This window comes from Pinus tabuliformis, chromosome 7, assembly GCF_031772625.1.
Source record: "Pinus tabuliformis cultivar Carrire ecotype Pingquan chromosome 7, CPIR1, whole genome shotgun sequence".
Classification (NCBI taxonomy): Eukaryota; Viridiplantae; Streptophyta; class Pinopsida; order Pinales; family Pinaceae; genus Pinus; species Pinus tabuliformis.
The window spans coordinates 1,440,607,346-1,440,633,461 of NC_142293.1; the positions used below are offsets into that span (position 1 = coordinate 1,440,607,346).

General features: G+C 40.4%; 1 protein-coding gene across 1 annotated transcript; it reads left to right on the top strand.

Annotated features, from left to right (window-relative positions):
• The first annotated feature begins 20,271 nt into the window (after window positions 1-20,271).
• LOC149253101 (uncharacterized) lies at window positions 20,272-25,745 on the top strand. Its single transcript, XM_089454368.1, has 2 exons — window positions 20,272-20,961; window positions 21,612-25,745. Exons 1-2 carry the CDS (start codon window positions 20,272-20,274, stop codon window positions 25,743-25,745), a joined length of 4,824 nt encoding a protein of 1,607 aa, XP_089310494.1.
• Window positions 25,746-26,116: the final 371 nt, after the last annotated feature.

Here is a 26,116-nt window from a genome sequence, read left to right on the forward strand (position 1 = left end):
TAAACTAGTTGGAAAGGAGTGAACCCTGTTGACGTTTTTACTGAGGTTCAATACGCCCAAAGCGCTGAAAATAGCATGTTATGCCAATTCGACCGATGAATCCCAATGATTCGTCGGATCATGATGACTAAAACTTTGTTGATGGATTCAACCAGACCATTAGCTTGTGGATAATAAGGAGTTGAACTATCGTGACGCAAGCCAAGCTGGCCTGTAAGTTCAGTCATCATAACGTTTCGAAAATGATGCCCATGATCAGTGATAATCGCTTGTGGAACACCAAACCTAGCAATTATATGATTTAACATGAAAATTGCAGTTGTTTTTCCTTCTGCCTCAAATTTAGGCATCGCCTCGGCCCACTTGGTAAAATAATCTACCGCAAGGATGATATAAGCATGCCCCCCGGCCAAGTGAGGGTTACATGTAATAAAATCGATACTCCATTTTGCAAAAGGAACAACGGCAATTATAGGGTGGAGAGGAGCAGGTGGAGCGCGCATATTTCGATCAAAAATTTGGCAGTTGTGGCATTTTCGGACCGCGTTAATACAATCTTTAAACAAAGACGGCCAGAAGTAGCCAGCGCGCAATATCTTTTGGGCTGTGGCATACCCAGACATATGACCGCCACACGCTCCAGAGTGACAGTCATTTAGAACCCTTTCAGCTTCCTCGTGAGTTAAACAACGTCGAAAAATAGAGTCCACCCCACGGCGATAAAGAGTATCTCCAATAATTCTGAATTGTTGGGACTGGAATCGTATTTTTCGACGTTCTGACCTTGAAATTTCTGGCCGAAAGGATTGGGTCTGGAGATAAACGATGATATCCCCATACCACGGATCTAAAGTGCTGATTAGAAACAAGGATTCGTCCGCAATGGGCTCCTCCGCCACAGTTTTCGTGTCAGCACGCGGGAAGTCACACATTAACTCCGCAAAAACTAAAGATTTCTTTGACTTAGATTTTTCAAATTCCAAGTCGAACTCCTGCAGGATCACAATCCATTTGGAGTACTTGCCCCCTAGCAATTTCTTGGTCAAAATGTAGATCATAGGGTTGCAATCAGAAATTACTGTAGTTTTACGTAGTAAAATGTAGTGACGAAAACGTTGGACAGCTTGAACAGCTGCCAATGCCAATTTCTCCACATGTGAGTATTTTAGCTCAGTTGGATTTAAAGTTCGACTAAGGTAATATATCACATGTTCAGTACCGAATTCATCTTCCTGAACTAACACCATTCCAATGGTGGAATGGGAGGCGGCGAGATACAAGAAGTAGTCCTGGTTGTAGTTGGGAGGATGCAATAACGGTGCATGGGTCAACGCGTGTTTTAGTGCATCAAAATATTTCTGAGCTATCTCATCCCAATAGAATGGAGTATTCTGTTTCAACAACCAGGTAAAACCCTTTGTAACCTCGGCGTAGTTAGGAATGAATCGTCGTAAAAAGTTTGCTTTCCCTTGCAAACTTTGGAGTTGGCGAAGACTCGAAGGAGGAGGCAATTTGACAATAGCTTCAACTTTCGAGGGATCGACGCGAATGTCGGCTTTAGAAACAACAAACCCCAGTAACCGACCAATTTCTATACAGAAAACACACTTGTGTGGATTAAACCTAATCTGATAATGCCTACACCTCATAAAGATTTCTCGTAAATGGATGAGATGATCAGCTCGATGTAATGAATGAGCAGGAAAATCATCGAGATAGGGTTGCTCAATGTGCTTGATGTCATGAAACGCATAAGATATGGCCCTTTGAAAAGTTGCCCCGGCATTCTTGAGCCCAAAAGGTAATTTGCAATAAGCAAACATCCCCCATGGACAAATGAAAGCCGTTTTTGGTTGATCGGCAGGTGGAATATTGATTTGATTGTATCCGGAAAAACCATCCATGAAGGAGAATATTTCGCTGCCGGCACAATCATCAATGATTTGATCGATATAGGGAGTTGGGTAATTGTCCTTTGGACAAGCTCAATTAATATCCCTATAATCGATACATATTCTTATTTTCCCTTACTTTTTGTTAACCAGAACAATATTCGATACCCAATCTGTTAACGGAATCGGATAAATGAAACCTGCTTTGAGTAATTTTTCAACTTCTGCTTTAATAGCAGCAGCTTTTCTCGGGTAAATCTGACGCAAACGTTGCCGGACGGGTTTAGCGTCCGGGTAAGTTTTGATTTCATGAACAACAATTGCGGAGTCAATTCCTGGAATTTCCTCATATGACCAGGCAAACACGTCGCGGAATTCTTGAAATAGGGCCTTATATATTTGAATTTCGTCTTCCGTACACGAGGCACCTATATGAATGTTTTCAACAATTCCAAGCTTAACCGAAATGTTAATAGGAATAGTTCGAGAAATGTTTCCTAAATTTAACTCTGAATCAGTATTTTTCATTGGATTCTGAGGTTCCTTGACATATTCAGTCGTAAAAATTGATGAAAAATCATTTTCAAAACGATCACTTTCAGGTAAAGACGAAGATCTGTGATGAAGATCTTCCCATGGTAAATCATCGACACATAGGATTTCACGAATTTGCTCATCAGAGTGAACAAGTTCGGAAAACGTTGTTGAATCCGAGTTTGATGTGAAAAGTGATTCCTCATGGACCACATTCATTAAGTCAATTTTGGTTGAAGATGGGTCGGAAAACGACTGCACGGCCTGATATGCAATTTCATATGGACTCAAAGGCATAACATCACCAAATGAGTCTATCTCAGATTCAGAAGGTACGATCCAAGGATCATCATAAACAATGGTGTCTGACGAAATCATATGAATAGTTGTAAAAGAAGATGATGCGTTGATAAGAGGAAAAGGAAAAGTTCCCAGTAAACCGGCATCTTTAACTAGTCCTACTCCAACATCCTTATAAGGGATAGTCGTTTTACCGACATGCTGAATGCTTTCAGAAGAGGCTGGGTCAGACGAAAAGTAAGCCAACTGGTCTATTGTTACGATCTTTCCATTATAAGGAAACTTTATAACCCGAAAGACCGATGAAACGACAGCTGTCATAGCGTAAGACCAACTACAACCCAAGAGAAGGTTGTAATCTAGAGGGGCATCAACCACCTCCACATCTAGATTAACAGTTTTTCCTTCAACCCCTATAGGTAAATCCTGTAGAATGCCAAAAGGATGAAACCCACGGCCATCAAAGGCCTTTATAATCGTCGGGGATTGATTTAGCGAAGGAGAACCAAGCGATCTCCAACACTGTATCGACATAATACACGTTGAGGCTCCCTCATCAATCACAGTCCTATGAATAGGTCTGTTTTTTACTATCACTGGGATCTGGAAAGCCATTTGATGAGTAAGCGCGGTGTACTATTTTCTAGATCGAAAATTATTAGGTTCGAGTCCTGAACGTCAACAGCTCCTATAGCCAACAAAAGTAATTTACACTGTGTTGGACATGATTGCAGCACTTCCAAAGCCGACATTGCTGAAGGTGAAACAGCTAAATCTTCAACAATGTTATAGTTCTTAGCTGCTCTCGCATGTGGATTGAAAGCTGACTTTCGAAGTATACCCTTGGCGGGAGGTTTGATTACTAAGTCTGGATTAGGTTTCTCGATCTGTAGTGGATCGGAACCGGGAGCTGAGGTTGATGGGTTAGAATGAGAAGATTCTGCTTCTTTACCATCAACAGGACTTTTACTACCATAATCATGCGATCGAGTCACAATCCTAACATGGGACATCATCAGTATGGGTTCTTCATTGGCATTTGAGGAAGAACCTATCATCTTACTGTCTTGACTTGGAAAAGGATCCTTCAAAACAGCAGGCGTTTGGGAACCTTTGACAATTTTCGCAACCTCTGCTCGATGAAGGCAGTCTCTTGTAAAATTTTCTTCGTCACAAATGAGACAAGGATAACGAGGTTTGCGTTTCTCATCATTTGATTCCGCTTTTTCTGGTTTCTCTTTCGAATTTTTATCTGTTTTATTTTTCTTCTTCCCTTTCTTCTTACCACCGGATTTTGATTTGGCTGTAGATGACTCTACAACATGAATATCGGAGGAAATCTCTGCGGAAGAATCTCCTGTCGGGGAATCTGGCAAGGTTATGATAGGAGAAGAATTCTTAGACGACTTCTTCTTACCTTTGGTATTAATCGTACCAATCATACCATCAGCGGCATGAGACCCTGAAGGAGCTGCAGCGATTTGATTTTGCTTAGGAAGATCGGGGATTTTCTCAGGTAACGTACTTAACTGAGTATAAACTAAGTCAAGGTACTGCGCTTGAGCAATTACTTGCTCCTCAGTAACGACTCTGGCCTTAGCTACATCCTCAGTGATCTTTGGCAATAAAGATTTTACAAACCATTCAGCTAAGATCTGATCCGGAATAAAATCCTTCACTAAACGTCGTCGACGTCTCCATTCATGAATGTGATCTAAAATGTAAGTGGACGTCGACTGCTTTAATGAAGTTAGTAATTCCATGCCATTGTCATATCTGACTGGCAACTTAAAATGAGTTAAAAACGAAGTAGCTAACTGAATAAAGTTATAAAAAGTGGCTCGCGGTAACTCATTGTACCACTTGGCCGCAAGACCAATTAGAGTGCGCTGGAAAAGCCTTAAATGGATTGAATCATCTGAAATGGAATTAGACGCACACCAGAGGTGATAAGTCATCACATGGTTCGACGGGTCCTCTCCTGATTTGCCTTGAAACTTAGGAATATCACTAGGCAACTTATTCGGCATTGGCGGCCAAAACAGAAGATAGTTAATGGGATCGTTCGTTAGGCGCGACAAGTCAGGCAAGTCCAAAGTTGCGATAAACGGTAACTGACGATTAGAGTCCCTAAAACTCTGGGTCATGAGACCAGCCCCAGGAGGAGGATATCCAGGATAACTAGGAATTGGAATTGCATTTGGGATATTGTATCCTCCCGGAAAACTAGGATTAACCGGACCGTACTGGGGTTGTTGAGGTTGTTGATATGTATACCCAGGGTACGGTTGATACTGATAGACTGGCTGCTGCACAGCAAGACCGAATTGGTACTGTCCCTGGTACGGTTGATAAGTAAATTGTGGTTGACTTGTGACAACTGCACTTGAACCAGGTTGTCCTACAGGCATCTGAACCGAAGTTTGAATTGTGGATGCAGACTGAGGTAAAGATGTCTGAGGAGTAGATACTGGAACAGTAGAAACCGGAGCTGTCGATACTCCAGAAGTAGGTGGGGTAGATTGAACAGATGTTGCAGCAGTTGCAGTAGCCGTTTGAGGCAGAGTACGAGGCGTACTAGGCCCAGGCTGAGAAACTACCGAAGGTACAGAAGTTTGAATAGTAGACTGGACAGGTTGCTGGGGTGAACCAGAAACTAAGGGTTGTCCAGTTTGAGATGACAATTGTACATTCGGTTGCAAGACCTGTTGAGTTTGCGATGGATCCCACACTAAGTTCATTCTGGGGTATGGACCCATAACAGGTTGAGAATATTGAGGACCATAACCGGGTTGAGGGTAGGGTTGATAATTCAAAGGTACATTTCCAGTTCCTTGAACATATGATTGACCGGAGGGTGGTTGGAAACCTTGGTTCGAGTACTGACCTTAGGGTTGATAACCTTGAGGCACATACTGATACTGGGGTTGACCTTGAGGTACATATTGATACTGGGGTTGACCTTGAGGTACATATTGAGTCTAGGGTTGACCTTGAGGAACGTACTGTCCCGTAGGTATGTACTGTCCTTGAGGTTGCCCCCCAGGCACAAATTGGGTACCTTGAGGTTGCCCCCCAAGCGATACTTGAGGATTTTGAGGTTGCCCCCCAGGCGGTAATTGGCCACCTTGAGGTTGAGGATTAGGAATAGTACCTGACATCATGAGAATATCTTCTACACTCAACGGCTTAATACCATTATTTCCAGTTAATAACCCTTGTTCAATGGGTTGAGGAGACGCTCCCGCAAAAGTACCAGAAAGTGATTGATAACCAGAGGGAACAGAAGGACCGCCGTACAAAAAGGATTCTGGAGATTGAGAAAACATGGACGACTGCCTTGACATATTTAACGGAGGATAGTAACCTCTAGGTGTTGGGTGATAAGCAATACAAGGTGGTGAAAAACTTAGTCCCGGGTTTTCCAAAAAGTTAGTCAATGAAAGATACCAAGCACTGCTCCTAGGTGGACTGTAAAAAATTGATTCACACTCCCTAAGTTCAATAACAGGTTGATTTTCAGGGATAGGGATGCCTACTTCTTCTTCCGGAGTAGCAAGTTCTTCAATAGCTATAAGTCCAGAAGGAAGATTTTGGGTAATTATTCTTTCTACCCTGGGTGAACCAGGACCACTAGAATTTGGAGAGGTAAATCCCGATGTTGGAGTAGCAACAAATTCACTTTCAAGTTCAGATATTTCAGGTTCCTCACCTATATCACTAGTAGATGAAAAGCTACCAGTAATTTCGGAAACAAACACCGATTGTGGATTATAACCTGCTACTAAAGCTTGAAAATCAGGATGTACCACCAAAGAAGACTCTCCTTCTTCAGGTGACCCAACTCTACTGTCTCTAGGAGTTACGAGGGCTCTTAACCCTTTAGGCTGGCTCGGTGAAAACTAAGGAGGTTGGCCCCGAAGTCTACGGGACTTCCTCGGTAATTCAGCCACGATTAAAAAAATTTACTACTTCACACGAAAACAAAGTAAATTCTCAATGAAAACCACCTAAAGCCTCTAAAGAAACAAACGAATTTGAATCACACGCCTAAAGAATCTAGGAGATCAAACCACACACAAACAGTAACTTTCCGTACTGAAAACACTAGTTGGTGATGAAACCCAACGTCGCAGAGTTCAATACAGAAATGGCGGTTGGAACAGTTACCCCGGCAACCTGCTTAATGAATAGACTGGCACAAGTTCCTCCACTAAACCATCTCGAGTGAAGAGAACCCCCCAGAAAATCCAAGTGAGTCTAGCCGACATCTGCTCCAGGTACAGTGGGATCTTCCCACCACTATCACCTTAGGAAGAATCCTATAGAATATGGTCACTATGGTTACCAACGGAAACAAATATACCTGGGGGAACAGTCTACAATCCAATACGCATGCAAGGGTAGAGTAACAAGCTCAATCCCCTTGAAGGCTCCTTGACATAATCCAAGGTTTACCAACAAGTGACCCCAGGCTCCTCGACAATGGTTAATCCGAGGTTTACCGTCTTTAATACATGAATATCTGGCGCCGTTCCCAATGAGGAAGGATTGATTCCCACACTGGTTCGGACACGATCTCGTGCTTCTCCTTTAAGAGGAGCTTTCCCAGAGCATAAATGCAACAATTGGATTTTTCTCCTACTGCAAGATATAGCTACTTGTTTGTTTTACTGTCTTGGAGAGTTAATTACTCCCTACTCCAAGACACTAGCCTAAGCTATGTTGGTGTATCAGAGCCCTAGAAATAAAAATATTACTAGATAAATTTTACTTTAAGCGTTATTTTTATTGGTTTTTGTTTAAGTCAAGAGGTGCGGAGATGAAACTCGTGGTGTGAAGACTCGACTCGAAATCACTAAAAAATGCACTTAAGATGATTAAGCAATATTTTCCCTTCAATGAACTTCTAGCTAGGAAAGAGTTTGAGAATGCAAATGCTTGTAAACACAAATCTTTCTTAACAAACAAATTAAAAGAAGAGCTTTTTGTCTTTTCCAATGCACTCAAAACGAGACAACTAGTTATTTTCACAAAAAATTCCCTTTTCTTTCAAAACACTCAAATACTACAAAAACAAACTTTTTCCAAAAGAGAATTTTTTTTTTTTTTATAAAACACTCAAAACTATGGAAATAACTAATATTGAGATCTATAAACTATAAAAAAACTATTTGAAGTCAAAGCTTACAAGATGTCTTTTTCAAGGATGTTTTACTTAGCTACAAGCAAACTAAGGACTAATTTGTCCAGAATCACAAATCAGTAAAAAAACAACCAATTTTTGTTTTCTTTTCTAAAAATGAAATCCAAACTTTTAACACAAGCTTTTTCGAAGTTTCGCAAAGAGAAAACACAAGGTGGATTCCTCAACAAAGGTAGATTTTGCAAATGGTCAGACTCATAAGAAGGCCAGTAAAAACCAAGGTGATCTGAGGCTTCTACAGCTTCTAAGCTCTGAGCTACTACAAGACCAAAATGAAAAACCAAGCCCGGCAACCAAAACTTCTAGGAATTTCACCTAAAACCCTAACACCAATGGAATTAACCTAAGAAAAGCTTCTGACAGGTTATATGCAGGTCTGGGCAGGGGATAATAACATCTAAACAAAAACTAAGCTAACTAACAGAGAAAATCTTAGGTTTTCCAAAATTTTGACAGGGTCCGCGGGCCCACAGTTCACACAGGTGCGGTACCGCTCTGTGCTAAAAGCAAAAGTGCGGATAGGTCCGCACTGTGTCGCAAGCCGAGGGTGCAGTCCTCTCCCAAAGTTATGAAAAACAAAAAATAATCCTAGATCTACTAAATCTACCCAATTCCACACACAACAAGCCAAAAACAGAAACAAAAACACAGTTTCTCAGGTCAAAGTAAAAACAAGGAAAAAATCAAGGTCCCAGCGTGATCGCCATTTTGTCACACGGAATGAGTCGATCTTGCGGACAAGATAGACCTTCCTAGAATCTAACGATATCTAGTGACAAGCAAGCCAATCAAAAACTATCTTTCTCTAAATATGCAATTATAAACAAAGGCAAACAAGTGTTTTAGGCCTACCTTGGGTCCAATGCAAGTTTGTGGAAGCCTCGCTCATTTGATCCAAATGAGCTCCATTGTTGCGAATCTGCAAACACAAACAAGCAAACAAATTAAATAGTACCTGTGCCTTGATGTTGTACAAGCTCCTCCTAGCGTCCAACAAGAAGTCTCCTCTACTTTGACAAGTTTCACTCCCTTTCCAATGAAGCCAAAAAGGTATGTGATCTCTCCTCTCAAGCTTAATTAGGAAGTCTCAATTCCACCAGCATTTAACCTCAAAAATGTTCAGCTTCTAACCTCCCTAGCAACCAGCCCAATGCCTTAATTTATAGTGCAATGGAGGGAAGTTACTAGGTCCTCCTTCAAAGGGATAAAGCCCTCCTTCAAAGGGATAGCTCCTCTCATCAAGGGATTAGCTCCTTCTCTTTTGGGATGCATGAACCACCTAAGAGCAAACAATCCACGTCAAAATTCCTTCTAGAATCATTTAGAATTAATCCAAAGTGAGTTTTTTAGAATAAACTTGCGCCTTTTTTACTTTCACAGGGGTCTGCACCCACTCCTTTAGGGACAGAGCGGGCAGGTCTGCAGGTAATGTGAACAGGGGGTGCGGGACCGCAGACAACAGTGAGAGAAAGTGCGGAACCAGAGCTTTGTTGATTTTCAATGTCTTTCTCTCATTTTCAAAGCTTGACTTGAAGAGCTGAGGTCTGAGACTTGCTTAGGAGGACAGTACAAGTGATGATAGACCCATACTGACTGCAAATAGTCATGGTGACGATATTTTTGTGTAACAACTACTTCATTAAAAAATTAGTATGTGAAAAATAAAAACATAAACATTTTGCAACAATTGTCATTAAGAAATTAAGAAATTTTATTGATAAGAATATTTAAACCACAGCCAACGAAAACATTTACACACAAATCACATCCATATGAACATATATATACTTTGAACAGTAATTTATATTAATCTTGTCTCTGATATCATATATAGATGTCTTCAAACAACATTGGATTAGGAAAATATAATTCAATTTACAAATGATTTGAAAATATGGCTTGTTTGCTCCTTTTATTAGAAAAAAGATGCATCTTATTAAATTGAGTCCTCATAATATTTTCTTTAAATCAATTAATTGTTATTTAGTTAGATGCATCATAAAAGATGATTTATTTTGATTTAATAAAAAAAAAACAACAACAAAACTATAATGAAATAATATATATATAATTTATTTTAATAATTAATGTTCTTGCATTAAAAACAAAATTAATATAAAAATTTAGTCTTTAAATTTTCAAAATATAAATCAAGGCAATTTATAAACATAACTCTGTTGCACCACATTTTCTAATTATCATTTTTTTAATAAAAGAATATATATAAAAAAATAATAATAATTCATTTTAATAATTAACTTCTCTTTCTAATTATCATCTATTATTATTAAGATAAAATAAAATGGAATTATGAGATTTATTTTTTAAGTGATTGAAAAAATCATATATTGATTTAAACTTGAAAGTTAAAACAATAAGAACATGCTTCTTATGGATTGAGTTTCAAATAAAATTAAAATAAGCAAAAGTTTTTGAGAATGTATGATTTATTTGTTTTGAGGGGAAGAGTTCTATTTGTGTGATTTAAACTATTACTTATTTAAGTATGGGGGATTTACGCAGTGCATTATATTAGATATCATTTTTGGGATTCAACTGCGTTAAGTAAGTCATTCAAACGTATGACCATTTCCATGAGAGGTAGTCGTAACTGACTAATTTCTCATGATTTTTTGAATAGTTCACTTAGCACTCATTGCATCGGGTGATGCTCACAGGGGTGAAGAAGTGGGATTGAAACTAGTGAAATGTGGAGAACAAATCACATAGCATCAATCATCACTTCCGGGGCTTGCACCCGGTAACCAGGACTTCCCAGGAGGTCACCCATCCTAGAACTCCTCTGGCTCAAGCGCGCTTAACTGTGAAGTTTTCCCCACAATCAAGCCCACTTAGCTTGCTACCCCATTTGCAAAACCTTAGCAAGTATTACTTATTTATTAATTAGATACCAATTAAGTTTTAAAGGTTAAATTAAGGGGCTATAAGTTAAACATGAGATATCTCTTTTGTAGTTTGAGAGGTTATGGGTTTTCCTTTCTTAATCACATGAAACAAGGTGCTACCAACATACCGTGGCTACTTCTTAATGAATTATGAGTTTTACATACTTAATGAGTTTTAAAAAAAACATAAAATACGAATCAACATGACAGCTAAGATGTGAAAAACTACCACGTTAATTAAAATAAAATAATAAAATTTATATTAATAAAATACAACATTAATAAAATAATAAAATACAACATTAATAAAATAAAATATTTTATATTAATGCAACAAATATAAGATATTTTTAACCATATTTAATAATACTTTCTTGACACTGTCCGTTAAGAGATTATTACCACTAATAAATTGAGTAAATTATTTATATAAAACTAACTTATATATAATATCTAGGTTGTTATCTTAATTTTATTTTATATGTATTTACAATGTTTTTTATCCTAACTTCTTTATTCTTAATCATTAATCCCAACTTATTTATTCAATTTAGAATGGTATAATTGTGTTCAAGACTCAAATGGCTTGTTCGGTGGGCTCATTTATTTATGGACTAAAAAATGACACCGTTTCAAGCTTATTCATCTTCTTTAGGAAACATTTTGGAAGGATCCATTAGAAGTTTTTCAGGTCCCATAAAATTGATCAATTTCTATGGACCTTACAATGACAGATTGTCTTTCGGGGACTCGGCACATGGACTCGGCACATGGAAGTGGCATTCTATAGGACCAAGCCTTCATCATGACTAGAGACTTAAACTTCACCACTTCTGCAGGAGAGACTTGGGGCCGGTGAGCTCATCCAGATCCTTTGTGCTCTTACTTTTCATTGACACTACAGAGTAATAATATCCGCGGCTCCCTTCCCCTTAACTCCAACCTAGAGAAATGGTAGGACTGGAGTGGAAGAGATTGCCAAAAGACTAAATAGGTTTTTAATGGTCGATTAGTTGATAGGAAGAGTTGGGAGACTCATATCCTAGACAACTCAAGACAAACTTTTGGATCACTTGCCAATTTTTCTAGAGTTAGACTTTGATCCTATAAAAAAAATTACCCCTTTAAATTCAACCACTCATGGCTAGAAGAAGAGACTTTTAGATCATTGGTAAAGGCAAACTAGCAGAATAATCAGACCTCAAACAACACTTCAACAATGGAAAATTTGTCTAGAAAGCTCAAGGAATTAAAAAAGACAGTAGTGGTTTGGGAGAGAAAAAGAAAATCAGAACAACAAAAAGAGTCTGTTGAAATTGATTCTGAATATACTATCTTGTCACAAACCTTCTCCTCATCCTTCTCGATTTATTTAGCACAGAAGATGAGCACTCTGGAGGTAAGGAAATATCGTATCCTTAATATGGAGGAAGAGGCTTGGAGACTAAAAAGCAAGGCTACTTGGATTAGAAAAGGAGATGCAAATGCCAAATTTTTCCATAGCCACACAAACCATAGAAGGAACATAAATACGATATGGGAGCTAGAGATAGAAGATGGAAAAATGGTCTCTTCCACCAAATAATTGAAATCCACTGCATCCTCCTTTTTCTCCTCACTCTTCAGGGATCTGGGGTCCTCAAACATCAGTACACAGCTGCAACTTATATATCACTATCCATGCTTCTTTTCTCAAGAGGAGTTGAACCAAATTGGCAGCCCTATCTCACTAGAGGAAATTGAAGGAGTTCTGAAATTTTTTTCTAAGGACAAGAGTCCAGGACCGAATGGTTGGAGAATGGAACTCTTCCTTTCCTTCTTTGATATCATGGGACCTGATCTCCACATGATGGTTGAGGAATCTAGAAGAATAGGGAAAGTGTCAACAGACATCAATGCCACATACATAGCCTTGATTCCAAAATGCTCTAAGCCCAAGTCCTTTTTGGACTTCAGGCCCATCTCCCTATGCAACCTAGTCTATAAAATTATTACCAAGATAATCTTGAATAGGCTCAAGAAGAAGCTAGCAGAGAAATTGTCTCCAAACCAATTCATTTTCCTAGAAGAAAGGAAAATCCATGATGCCATAGGCATTGTGCAAGAAGTTATCCATTCGATTAAGTCCAAAAAGGAGAAAGCTCTTATTTTGAAAATGCACATTAATAAAGCTTTCGATAAGGTCAACTAGACTTTTGTCAAACTTGTTCTCCTTCAAATTGGGTTGATTCTGGAGGTTACTAACTGGATCATGGGTTGTGTCACTTCAGCACTTTCTAAGTTCTTGTAAATGGCTCCCCCTCCAGAAAATTCACTGGCTCTCAAGGTCTCAAGAAGGTATGTCCTTTATCTCCATTGTTGTTTCTAATAATTATTATGGAAGGTCTAAGTCACCTTCTGCTGAAAGGAAAATAGGATGGCACTATAAATGGATTCAAAATATCCAGAAACCATTACATAACACGCCTACTCTTTGTAAACGATGTGCTTCTATTTGGGTTGGGAACTGTTGCTAAATGGCAGGCATTCCACAGAGTAATAAATATCTTCTGCAATGCCACTCATATGGAGATAAATCTCAATAAATCCTCCTTTCATCAACAAACATTTATTACAGATACTCTCATAGAGATTATGTCCTTCTTACCTCTACAGACCAAATACTTGGGATTCTTTCTTAAAGTAAGCAACTATCAGAAAGATGATTGGAAGTGGATGATAAGAAGAGTGGAGCAGAAAATAAATTTATGGTGTAAAAATTGGTTGTCTCTCGGGGGGAGATTGATCCTAGATAAATATGTATTGGAGAACGTCCCAGTCTATTGGCTCTACTTAACCAAAATTCACTCCTTTATCCTCAATTCCATCAGAAAATTGATCTTCAATTTCCTGTGGGTTGGAAAATCCAGTAAAGAAGACTTTCATATAGCAGATTGGTTCTCCCTATCCATCCCAAAAAGACTAGGAGGTTGGGGTATAAAAAATCTAACATGGTTTGCCAAATCTCTAGCCTTAAAAAATATTTGGAGAAGTTTGTTTTGGGAGGGGCTTTGGCATCAGATCATCAAAGAAAAATATTTAAGCAGATTTCTGATGGTGGAATGGATTAGAGGACAGGCCTTCAAACACACCAAAAGAGTTCCCATAGTCTAGGAAGCGCTCATGGATGCTTTTCATACTCTTTACAAATGTCTGGTGTGGAAAGTGGGAGATGGAAAGCAAGTCATCCTTGGAAAGGATCCTTTCATAGGTGGTGGAAGAGTCTATAAACTGTCCTCTGAACTAAGACATTGTTTACATTCAAAGCAACCTTTTTACCCGCACAATATTAGGAAAGAAACTCCTTCCTAGATCCCCAACAACTATTGGTTGTCCTAAGTGGAGCTTGGGCTGCCTGAAACTCTTGTTGAGGAATGGAACTCCTTCACTACAAAGTTAAATCTCAATGGGGTAATACTTCTCAATTCCAGTGATTCCTTGGTCTGGAGCTATGATTTCTCAGTAGGGAAGATCAAAGCCCGTTCAGAATATGAAGAAATAGTCCAATATGAGATAACAAAAAATGAAAATTGGTGGAATAAGCTCATTTGGTGTAACACCCTCCTCCCACACTTACCCAAGTTCACCGGTCCACCAGGGTAAATATGTGACGAAGAGTTATTATGATATGACTCAACCTCCTAGGTACAATTAAGGAAGTGGAATCATCCAACCAAAACTTTATTGACCTCCCTCAAGAACTACGAGACCCCTAAAAGCTAAACAACCACTCTAGGTTCCCAGACCCTGAGCTAGACTGCGTTTTCATTGACCTGGACTCCCAGTCGCCTGCATAACAAGGAAATCTAGCAACTATAAGCCTCCAGTCGCATGGATAAACCTACCTCCCAGCGACTACAGTCTAAATTACTCAGATCTATGATTGCGACCATGAGAACTGAGCCATTTTTCAGGGCTAGGATCCAAGCCTCTGCCTAGAACTTTCCAGAATGATAAAATACATCAATACAAAGATAGATACAAGAAACTTAGCCAATCACTTGACCTAACAATGCCTGACCATGACAGACATTTCATCAAACACATTGCGAACATGTAATCTACAAGTTATAAATGCAAATCTGAACATAGGGGTCTCATACTTATTTGAGAATCATCAGGAAGGTCTGATTCCTTCTCTCAATAGCTGCATTATCTTCTATTAGGTCATACATTCATTAACCATTCATTTACTAATCAAAACATGATGATATCCATAACTAAAGTATGTCATAAAACCATTCTTATAACCAACATATAACCATAATAATAACAATGATAAAACAACCATCAAAGCCACATAATAACAAGTATAAATACTCATGAAATACAAGAGGAAAAGAGATCTTATTAACATATGCAAAATCCAACCAAGTCAGGGACTTCCACGTACCACCCGACCATAGATTGGGCTGAACCAAATCTTTCTTTCAGTCAATCACCCCCGTGCCATATTCCAAGCATGAATGTGGGACTCATAACAAAACAACCAGGGCTTCCTCAAGCTTTACCACATATCCTGCCATTACTGGTCAAGGGATTTCTAGGCCTGAAACCCTCATCTATACAACCATGCTTTACCAAAATCTTGAAATTACCGATCATTAGATTCCTAGGTCCAAACAAAGAAACATACACTACCAAGCTTTACGCAATCCCGCCAAAACCGTTCAAGGGATCACTAGGCCCTAAACAAGCTTGGATGCCTCCGGATTTCTTCACCAATACCTTGAGGAATTTTCCTGTCTCCACCCTTAGGCTTTACCGCATATCCCATCATTACCAATCAAGGGATTTCTAGGCCCTTAGGAATTTTCCTAAGACCACCTCACCCGGTTCCAAAACCATCTGGCAATCCAAAGCTAAACCAAATGAAAGAACCCCATCACACCATGGCTATCTGGAAATAGCAAGGTGAAGCTGAAACCATTGTCACACCTGGAAAAACCCATTCCAATGATATCAAGAGAACCAAATACACACATGCATGTACCATACATGCCAAAACTAGCAAGGAAATCATACATGCAACTCAATACCTACAAGTAATCCCGCTATAGCCTTTTGACCCAACTCTTCCTTGCTTTATGTTTGCTTCCATTTGCTTCCTTGTCCTTCCTTTGCCTTCCTTTCTCCAATGCTAGAGTGCTCCAAGAATGCTCTAAGTGTGCAAGAGTATGAGAGAGAGAGAATAGAGAGAGAGCTCCAACCCATAATTGTCAAAAGGTTGTGAATTAGTCCTCAGAAGTACTTTTATTATTGAGGCCTCTATTTTCTTCACTTTTCCTCCATTTTCCTTCATTTTCCTCCTCACATGCAACCTGTGACCTTTCACCTTCATTTTCTCTTATTTCCTTTATTTCATAAATAAAATGCCTATTAATGCCTCTTTAAAGCCTTTGTCATCGCCTTTGCCAATTTACTTAGCCATAATAAACCAAATGAACACCCACTAGGATGTTTTGCCCAACATTTAGCTTGGAATACGTGTCCCATGACCTTGGTCTTATTTTTCCTTTATTAACTTTATTACATGAACTTTTAACCCGAGGTTGTTACATTTGGAAATGGCATATCCCCAACAAATTAAAATGCTTCATTTGGCTAGTCATACATAACAAAATTTTAACTTGGGACGACCTTCAAAAAAGAGGCTTTGTGGGTCCAAATGGATGTGTATTATGTAGACAACAAGAAGAATCAGTTGACCATTTACTAATAAACTTCCTTGTTGCCCAGAAGCTATGGAAGATAGTCTTTCATATCTTGAGTATCAAAGAAGATTTAAACATGTCCACCTTTCAACATCTATTATTATTTTGGGTGAAAAAATACAAACAGCTCAAAGCCCTGCCCATTTTTGTAGCATGAGTAATTTGGATTCTAAGAAACAAGGTCATATTTAACAATGAAAGGATATGTACCCTCCTTCAACCCACAAAGATCTTCTTCCTCTTTAGGGATTTCCTTCCACAACAGAAATCAAAATCCCAGAGAAGAGACATTTTTCCCAATATCCTGTAGGAGCTTCACATTGGATTTTTGATGGAGCGGCTCAACGGAATGCCTACGATGGAGGCATAATGATTAAAATAAATGCAAAAAGATTTGTCCTCTTTAGAATAGGCCTGGGTGTCGGGACAAACCCAAAAGCAAAGATGATTACAATGTGGACCCTAATGACGCTTACTAAGATTTACAACGTAAAAAAGATTCAAATCCTCAGAGATTCAAAATGCATCATAGATTGGTTGGCAGGAAGGGCACATTTGGAGTTATAGAGCCTTGAGGCATGGAAATCTAGAATTGAAGAAATAAAATCATTCTTTTAGGTCATCAAATTTCAACACATATACAAGGAGTATAATAAAACAACAGATAAGCTATCTAAAAGAGCATTAATCCAGGACCTCGACGTCATTATATATGAAGAATACATAGACAAAAACTTACAAAACAACGAATCCATCCCCATACCATTCATGAATTAAATTGAGCTCCAGCATTACCAGTGCCAATTAATCAGCAATAGAGATTTCTTTTTAGAATTTTCATCTTTTCCAACTTAAAGGCATCATTCTCAAGATTTATTGCTATGAAATTATACAAATTTTCTTGTCCTCTGTATTTTCTCAATCATACAGATTGTCGTTGTTGGTTTCACGCAGCTGTTGCAGTGCAAATGTCGGTTTTTTTTTTTTTTTTTTTTTTTTTTTTTTTTTTTTTTTTTTTTTTTTTTCAGCCAGCCATGTTGTCTATGTAAATACATGTACTCTACTGAATTTTTTTTTTGTATGTATCAGGCAACATGACAAGCTATAATGTTGCCTCTTCTTGTAGTTTTTTTGTTGTATTCAGTTGTTTCATTGCACATCTTAGCAACAACCAGGGCAACTACTTTTCTTGGCAACTCTTCTTTTCCTATTTGTAAAAGAATTGTGCCAGTTCCTATTTCTGTACTTTTTTTTATTCATAGGAATAACAAAAAAGTATTGAAGTTGTGAAAAAAACTTATAAATAAAGAAAGAAAGAAAATTATTTTAGCATCCACGAGGCTAAAAATTAGCCTATGGGACAAATTGCTTCTTCATCTAGTTGATGTATTCAAACCTTTTCCTGTGAAGCCTCATAATAAATGCTCACAACTTCTCGACAAACCCCTCACTAAATAGATTATCCCAAGCATTAGCTGCCAGAATATCTGCATAACTTTCCATGTTGTCTTTGAAGGCCTCACATTCTAAAATGAAATGTTTTTATGTTTCCACTTTTCTGAAAGAACAAAAATACATACTCTTTCCTCCCACACTTCTTTTGGCCTTTTCCAGTGCCTTGTTTCACAACATAGTTGATGAGAATTAGTCCTTAACTAAGCAATAAGAATTTTGGCTCTCCAAGAAATATTGGGCTCTATGTATGTTTTTTGTTTATGATTATGAGTGAGATTAAACACTTCAATATAGTATTTTTGCTTTCTTCCTAGTTCCTTATCCCAAATATGCTTGTGGAACTTATCCATAACAAAAGCTTTTCTCTCTTTATTTTTTATGAGACACTGTTCAAGCAAATACCCCATTTACTAAACCATTTGTTATTTTGTTGCTTCCAAGTCTTCTTTCTTTTGCACAATATGTCATTAAAGACAACCTTAGGGAATCTGCCCTCTTCTATTTGTTCATTTTTTTTAAATACCTTATGACTTGCACCATAGCAATTGCTTCAATAAGAGTAACCCCTCTTTCACTTTAACAAGATTGCATAAGGAACTGCACTTTTAATAATCAATGGAGTATCCACGTAGTCCATGGGGTCTTGGATAGACAGTGATCAGGTGTAGCGTTAAGGCACTCCTTGATGTGAAGTCACTGGTTCAATTCCCCAACCAAATCAAGGTGATATATTAGATATAATGAAGACATAATCCTGCCAAACTCACAAAAACAAATGAAATATCCATATTTAAATTAAATAATTTAAAAAAACTCCCACAAAATTTCAATTATGGAAAGTTCAAACCATTATTTAAGCAAAGCTCCCATTCTAAGAATTTCAAACATTATTTTAAGTTGAGTTTTCATTGCCCTTTGGATTCTCTTTTCCCCGCAAGATGCAATTAATCCACCTTGAAGTCGACTATAACTGTGGAATGTGTACCTTTACCCCTAACCTTATTTAACCAAGTACATGAGTTTGCACTAACCAACGAAGCAAACGTCCCAATCTCAACTCTGTACCTACTGACCACCCACGTTGGTAGATTCCCCTTACCTTTTCAAGTAGGTTACGCACTTCCATCACAGTGGGCTGACTGTGCCGTACGACATGGAAGATGATTTTGACGGGGCACTCCTTCACATTCTGATTCTTCCTGCCACTTGTACACGTGTACTGCCCACGCTGTTTTGCAGAATCTTGCTTCGCTCTATTAGGACGACATTAATAGTTTTACGGAGTCACATAATTTCGTTGGCGGTTCAACCCTTTTAGACAAAGTAAACCAACCATGTGACCATGCAACAAAACCGTATGATTAAATGTTTAGTTTTCTATATCACAATTAAAAACAATTTAAATCACATTTATTATTCTATATTGAACCGGTGATTTTACATCATGGAGTGCCTTAACAGAGCACCTGATCACCATCTATCCAAGACCCCGTGGACCTTGTAATGTGCAATTTAAGTAAAAATCATTTTACTAATAAGTTGCAACAAGAATCTACAACTTTGTAGTGACTATATATTATGTAGTAGAATCCATGGAATATTCATTATCTTATGTGGTTACAGGTATCTAGAGGAGAAACCACAACTTGGAGGAGATTACAAATGATATTGAGATCTATGTGTGTTTGTTAGAAAAGTTCTAGAGTAAACATATAAGTAGCAGAGATCGATCAAAGCCCAGGTCAACAGGAATTTCATGACAATGTATTGGACCACATTTGCATACATCTTGTTACAAAATCACCTCGGAGATCGATTTATAGATTCTATGAAACAAGTCATGAACCTCACAATAGAGGGACAATTACCTACACCTACCAAGGCAAATTAGGAACCATATTTCCATTTTAAAAAAAACTTTATTCTACAGTTTTTTTTTCCAAAGATAATAAATAACTTTTTATTATGAGTAAAAAAGTTACATTTTGTACATAAGCCATTGTCCTTTCGGACCCCGCAAGCTCTGCTCCCCGCGGCCTCTGCTGCTGCGTAGCCTGACCCTCTGAGCGCCTGCGCCTGGCAGCGCTGCTGCTGGGCTGCTCTCCCCCTCTGCTTGCCCTCCCCGCCACCCTGGGGCCTTCTGCCCATTTCCTTTGGGGGCCTGCGGCCCATCCCTCTCTCTGCTTTCCGCTGGAGCGCCCCCTGCGCTTCTGACCTTCCCTGCAATGGATCCCCCATCCCATGATCAGGAGGATCTGGAGAAGTCTTTTGCCTCCCTCATCCAAGAGAATACCAATGAGAAAGCTCGCCCTACAGCCTCAAAGTTTATTAAGAAGCTTGATGAAATCCCAGAAGTTTCGCTCCCTCCTGCCCTTCCGAGGAGAGCAGCCGTCGCTCTGGCAGATCGGGGCTTGGTAGGTCAGTTCACGGGATTATGGCCCTCTCCCCGCACAGTCCAACGCTGGGTAGAAAGGAACTGGAATTCGATGGTCCAAGGGAAGATAGCAATAAGATTCTGCGGGAGGGGTTTCTTCACCTTCCTTTTCGAAACGGTGGAAGATCGCAATCTCATATTCAGGAACGGCCCATACTTCATGGACACCAGAGGACTCTACCTCAACAGATGGACTCCCGACTTTGACCCCGAGATGGACGTTCCCAGCGCTGTCCCGGTCTGGGTCCGTCTTCCCCATCTGCCTCTCCATTGCTGGGGAGACGAATCGGTGAAAGCTATAGGTAACGCAGTAGGGAAATACATCGACAGATCGGAGCCAAGAGAAAACATGCACGCATGTGCCCGGATATGCGTAGAAGTGGATTTGGGGAAAGGACTACCAGAAGCGATCAAACTCAAGGTCGACCAGTGGACGCACATTCAGCAAGTGGACTATGAACAGCTGTCGTTCAAGTGTAAGGTATGTCATGAATATGGGCATTTTGCTAATAGATGTAGTAAGAACAAACCTATAAACTCTGAAAACAATGATGAAACCCCTGAAGAAGTATGGGAAAAAGTTAAGAAGAAGAAAACAAATCCCCCTCCTGGAACCTCCTCAAAGCCCTCATCTGAAACCCCAACCCCTCCCTCTCACCCCTCCGGATCTGGTTCTTCCCCCCCCCCCTTCCTCTAACCCTTTCGAATCTCTATCAATAGAAGACCCTCCATCCCCCCCCCCTCACCGAGAGGCCCCAGAACAGCCCCTCCCTCTCCCCCTCAGTCCTCCCCTCCCCCAACGGTCGAAAGAATCCTAACAAGGAACAAGACGAAGGAAATCATCACATCCACCGATCCACCCAGGAAAGTTGGAAGGAAATCAAATAAAGAGATCAGGGATGAGAATGCAGCAAAAGAAATGGCAACAGGGACCCAACAGCCAATGGATACATACTTAGACAAGGCCAAAGGAAGCGGGGAGAAGATGAAGGAGAAAGGAGGAACACATAACAAATATAGTAAATGATGAATCTGGTCTCTTGGAATTGTAGGGGGATGGGCTCCTCCCTAAAAACTAATGCAGTCCGCGACCTTCTCAAATTGGAACACCCAGACTTTCTACTACTTCAGGAGACCAAAATAATTGAACAAGAATTCCAGAGCAGTGTGAAAAGAAGCAGAAGCTACGAAGGAATGGCACTGAGCGCATCAGGGGCCTCAGGAGGAATAGGAACAATATGGGACAAAAACAAATGGAAACTCAAGGACAGCAGGCAAAATAGGTGGTGGCTAAGGACAGATATGCAAAACGTCTCCAGGACTGAGGAATACACCATATACAACGTTTATGCCCCTCCCCACTTCAGAGAAAAAGCCGCTTGTTGGGAGTCAATCACTTCTGATTTAATGAATGCTCAGGGCAGAAACATCTTCCTAGGAGGAGACTTGAACTTAATAAGGAATGCGGAGGAAAAAATGGGTGGAAATTTCTTCGCAGACCCATCAAGGGATGCTTTAGAAAAAATCATTCAAGAGCACAGTCTTGTTGACATCCCACCTCAGAACGGGCGATTCACTTGGTCAAACAAGAGAACCGGTAAAAACAACATCAAAGAGAGGCTGGATCGCATACTAGTCCAGCAAAGAATCGTGGTCAACTTCGCAAGGATCCAAAGCTCAATTATACAAGGTTTTATCTCAGACCATAAACCTGTAGCTCTGAATCTGATTAAAAGGGAAAACCTGGGACCGTTACCCTTTAAATACAACAGAGCGTGGGACAGCAGCGAGGTCTTCAGGAACTTGGTAAGGGACACCTGGGCAACTGAAATCAAAGGATCCCCGCACTATGTATGGGAAACAAAGATAAAACTTCTCCGGATAGCCATCAAGCAATGGGCGAGGAACTATGCAACAGAGGCAGAGAAAAGGAAAATCGACCTCCAAAGGAAATTAGCGGAGTGGAATCAAGAAAAAGAGAAAAGCCAAGACACAGAAGATGACATAAGGAAAGAAAATGATCTGTACATGGAGCTGTACAAGCAGAATCGAGTAGAAGAGGAAGAGCAAAGGCAAAAATCGAGGTGCCTCTGGCTCAAATCAGGTGATAAAAACACCTCCTTTTTTCATAATAGCATCAAATTGAGGAGAGCAGGGAACAATATTGGGAAAATATCAGTTGAGGGCAGAGTTTTAACAGAGCAAGGTGAGATTAAGGAAGCAGCGTCCCGGCATTTCCAAACTCTTCTAACTGCTGACCCTCATTACATGGAAAAACCGGAATTCCTAAACATAATTGAGAGCAAAATCACAGAGGCTCAAAACAAAGATCTAGATAAGGAAATCACAACGGAGGAGATAGAAAAGTCCATCTACAGCATGCCATTGGATAAGGCTCCTGGCCCTGATGGCTTTACAGTGGCCTTTTATAGAACCCATTGGGAAACTATCAAGAAGGATTATGTCAGAATGGCAAAAAAAAATTTTGCAAAATGTAAGCTGGGTAGCAGTATTAAGTCCTCTCATCTAGCCCTTATCCCCAAAGACCCTAGCCCCCAATCTTTTGACAGATTCCGCCCTATTTCCCTGTGTAACGTCTCGTACAAAATCATCACTAAGATCCTGGTGAACAGGCTTAAAAAGGTCCTTCCCTCCCTCATATCCGAAAACCAGGGTGGCTTTGTCCCGGGGAGACATATAACGGATAATGTCATCCCCATCCAGGAGGCAATACATAGCAGCATATCCAGGAAGGAGAAGGGCATGATCATCAAATTGGATATGGCAAACGCCTTTGATCGGGTTAACCATGCATTCCTCCAGGCAGTCCTTATGAAATTTGGCATTTCAGAGCACTTTACTAGCAGGATCATGGAATGCATTTCCCACAATTGGACAGCACCCCTCATCAACGGAAGGCCATGCAACGCCTTCAAGAGTTCCAGAGGCCTAAGGCAGGGGTGCCCATTGTCACCCTTTCTCTACATTATTATGGCTGAAACCCTCAGCTTACATTTGGAAAACAAGCGAAAAATCAAAGAAATAACAGGGGTGGATATAGTCCGAGGATCGAAGGGAATTAATCACTCCCTTTTCGCAGATGACACTCTACTAATAGGGGGTGCTTCTAGCATAATGGCCCGAAGGTTCAAGAAAGCATTGGATCTCTTCCTCCAAGCCTCCGGAGGCAAACTAAACAACAACAAGTGTATGATCTACACTTGGAATGTCCCAAGAAACATCACCCAGAGAATTTCCATAATCATGGAAATCCCTGCCCAAGGGAACTGGTCCCACTTTACTTATCTAGGATTACCTTTGGCCAAAGAAACAATCAAAGCCGAGATCTGGTCAAAACTAATTGAGAAATTGAGAGGGAAACTACAGAGCTGGGGAGTGTATTGGCTTAACCTGGCAGGCAGAATCATTCTCATAAAGGCCATACTCTCAGCCCTCCCAATCTATCAATTTGCTACTACTCTTGCCCCGGCAGGCATCCACAAACACATGGAGCTGATTATCAGAGGTTTCCTATGGAAAGGAGGAAAGCAGGACACAAAAAAGTTCAGCCTTGTTAAGTGGGACAAAGTCATTCTCCCCCCAGAAAAAGGAGGACTTGGCATCAGAATACCAAAGCTAGCAAACATGGCAATGGGCTACAAATTGGTTTGGAGAATTCTCAATGAGAGAGGGACCTGGTGGACAGAGGTCATCAAGAGGAAGTACTTAAACGGGGTCAATAGCAACATCCTATCAGAAAACATCATCGAAAGACCGTGTACTCCTGTATGGAAGCTGATTAAAAAGACTCTTCCTCACTTCAAATCTTGCATTTCAAGAGCCCCGGGTAATGGCAAAGATATTAATATATGGGAGGACAGGATAATGGGCATGGAGGCAAGGGCAACGCTCATCAAATATAGGCCCCTTCAAAGGTGGATGGACGAGGCAAAGCTCAAAACCTTGTACGATATCTCTCTCTGGGATCAGAACTGCTGGACAGGTTGGAGACCACTCCCCCTCCCTGAGATCCTCAAGAACCTCTGGGCCGAGCTCAAGACTTCGCTGACAGGCTCAGCCCCAACAAACCGAATGGTGGCCAAATTCGTTTGGGACCCTAATGGTGGTAGCTATACAGTTAAAGAGGGATATAAAGTTCTGCAAAATGCCTCAGCACTAAACAATTGGCCACTTCACAAAGCAACATGGAGAATCGAATGTCTGCCAAAGGTTAAGTGTTTCAACTGGACCCTTCTACATGGCAAAATCCTGACTGCTGAAAACCTCAGGAAGAAGGGCATTCAAGGCCCTTCAATTTGCTGCATGTGCAGGGAGGAAGAGGAAAGCAGTAACCATCTCTTCATGGACTGCCCCTTCGCAAGAGTGTGCTGGAAGCTCATCACCAGCCCTCTAAACATCAGGGACCTTCCCAACCAGATCACTCTCTTCCAGAAACAATGGGGAAACAGCTTCCCTCAATCTGGTAAGTGCAAGGGCCTAGCCAAAAGAATTTGGAATAGCATCCCTGCCAACCTCTGCTGGCAGATATGGATTGCCAGGAATAAATGCATTTTCAAGAACAAAAAGCCTAGTACCTCCAGTGTTCTAGCCAAAACGATGGCCCTCATCTCTGAGTCCATAGAGGCAAACGGTATAGCCCAGGAGGAATTGGAACCGACAGATGCAAAAATAAAAGAGTGGTCTAACAAATTCAAATGCGACAGAAGCACTCAAAAAATAGTAAACAAAGGAAGCAGGCATACGGAATGGAAACTGAGAGGGACGAAGGAAGAAGTTAAAAATTGGATCCAAAAGCAAAATAGACCCACCCTCTTCTTTGACGGTGCATCAAAGAACAACCCAGGTCAAGCGGGAGCAGGTGGAGTTATCAAAGACGAGCAAGGGAGAAACTTAGTCACGTTTGAATGGGGTCTGGGCATCATGACAAACAATAAGGCAGAGGCATACAGCCTCCTTCTGGGGACATCCATTGCCAGGAACCTGGGCATAAGAAACCTTCTGATCGTTGGCGACTCTGCCATCATCATAGCAGCAATGATCACAGGGAAAGAGTTCAATCAAGCAGCCTTAAACAACATCAAAGGAAGGATAATGGACAATATCAAAACTATTGGAGGAGCCACCTTTAAGCACATCCTACGAGCAAACAATGTGGAAGCAGATGCACAGGCAAACAAGGCTACTGAAAGGCAAGCGGGTCAAGTCAAGGAAAATGATATGGTTTACGAGAAAGACATCCCATAAGCGGGCCTCTCCCGCTGCCCCTCCCAAGAATTTCAGTCAAAGCAGGTACAAACCCCTTCTCATCTAGCCCTCCCCCTACTGCACTACCCGGTTCCATCAAAAATCCAATCTCCCTCATGATCTGTCTACCATCATTGTGTTTTATCACATCGGGATCCTCCATCTGACCAGCGCAGACATTCTCAGAAATGGAGGCTGCGCCCATCCTCTCAGCACGCCCCTCAACAGCAACCATATCAAATCTTCAGATCTTCCCTCTCCCGAGATTAGATCTGCTCAGACTCTACTCGAGATCGGGAGGACTCTTCATGGTATTATAAATCGCAGACAGGGTTCTTGTATTTGCACAGCTTCGGGCAATGATCTGCACC

Coding starts and splice junctions, on each gene's coding strand:
- LOC149253101 (XM_089454368.1), top strand. CDS start 20,272: ATGGATCCCCCATCCCATGATCAGGAGGATCTGGAGAAGTCTTTTGCC. Junction 20,962..21,611: donor AGCTGTCGTTCAAGTGTAAG/GTATGTCATGAA, acceptor CTACTACTTCAG/GAGACCAAAATAATTGAACA.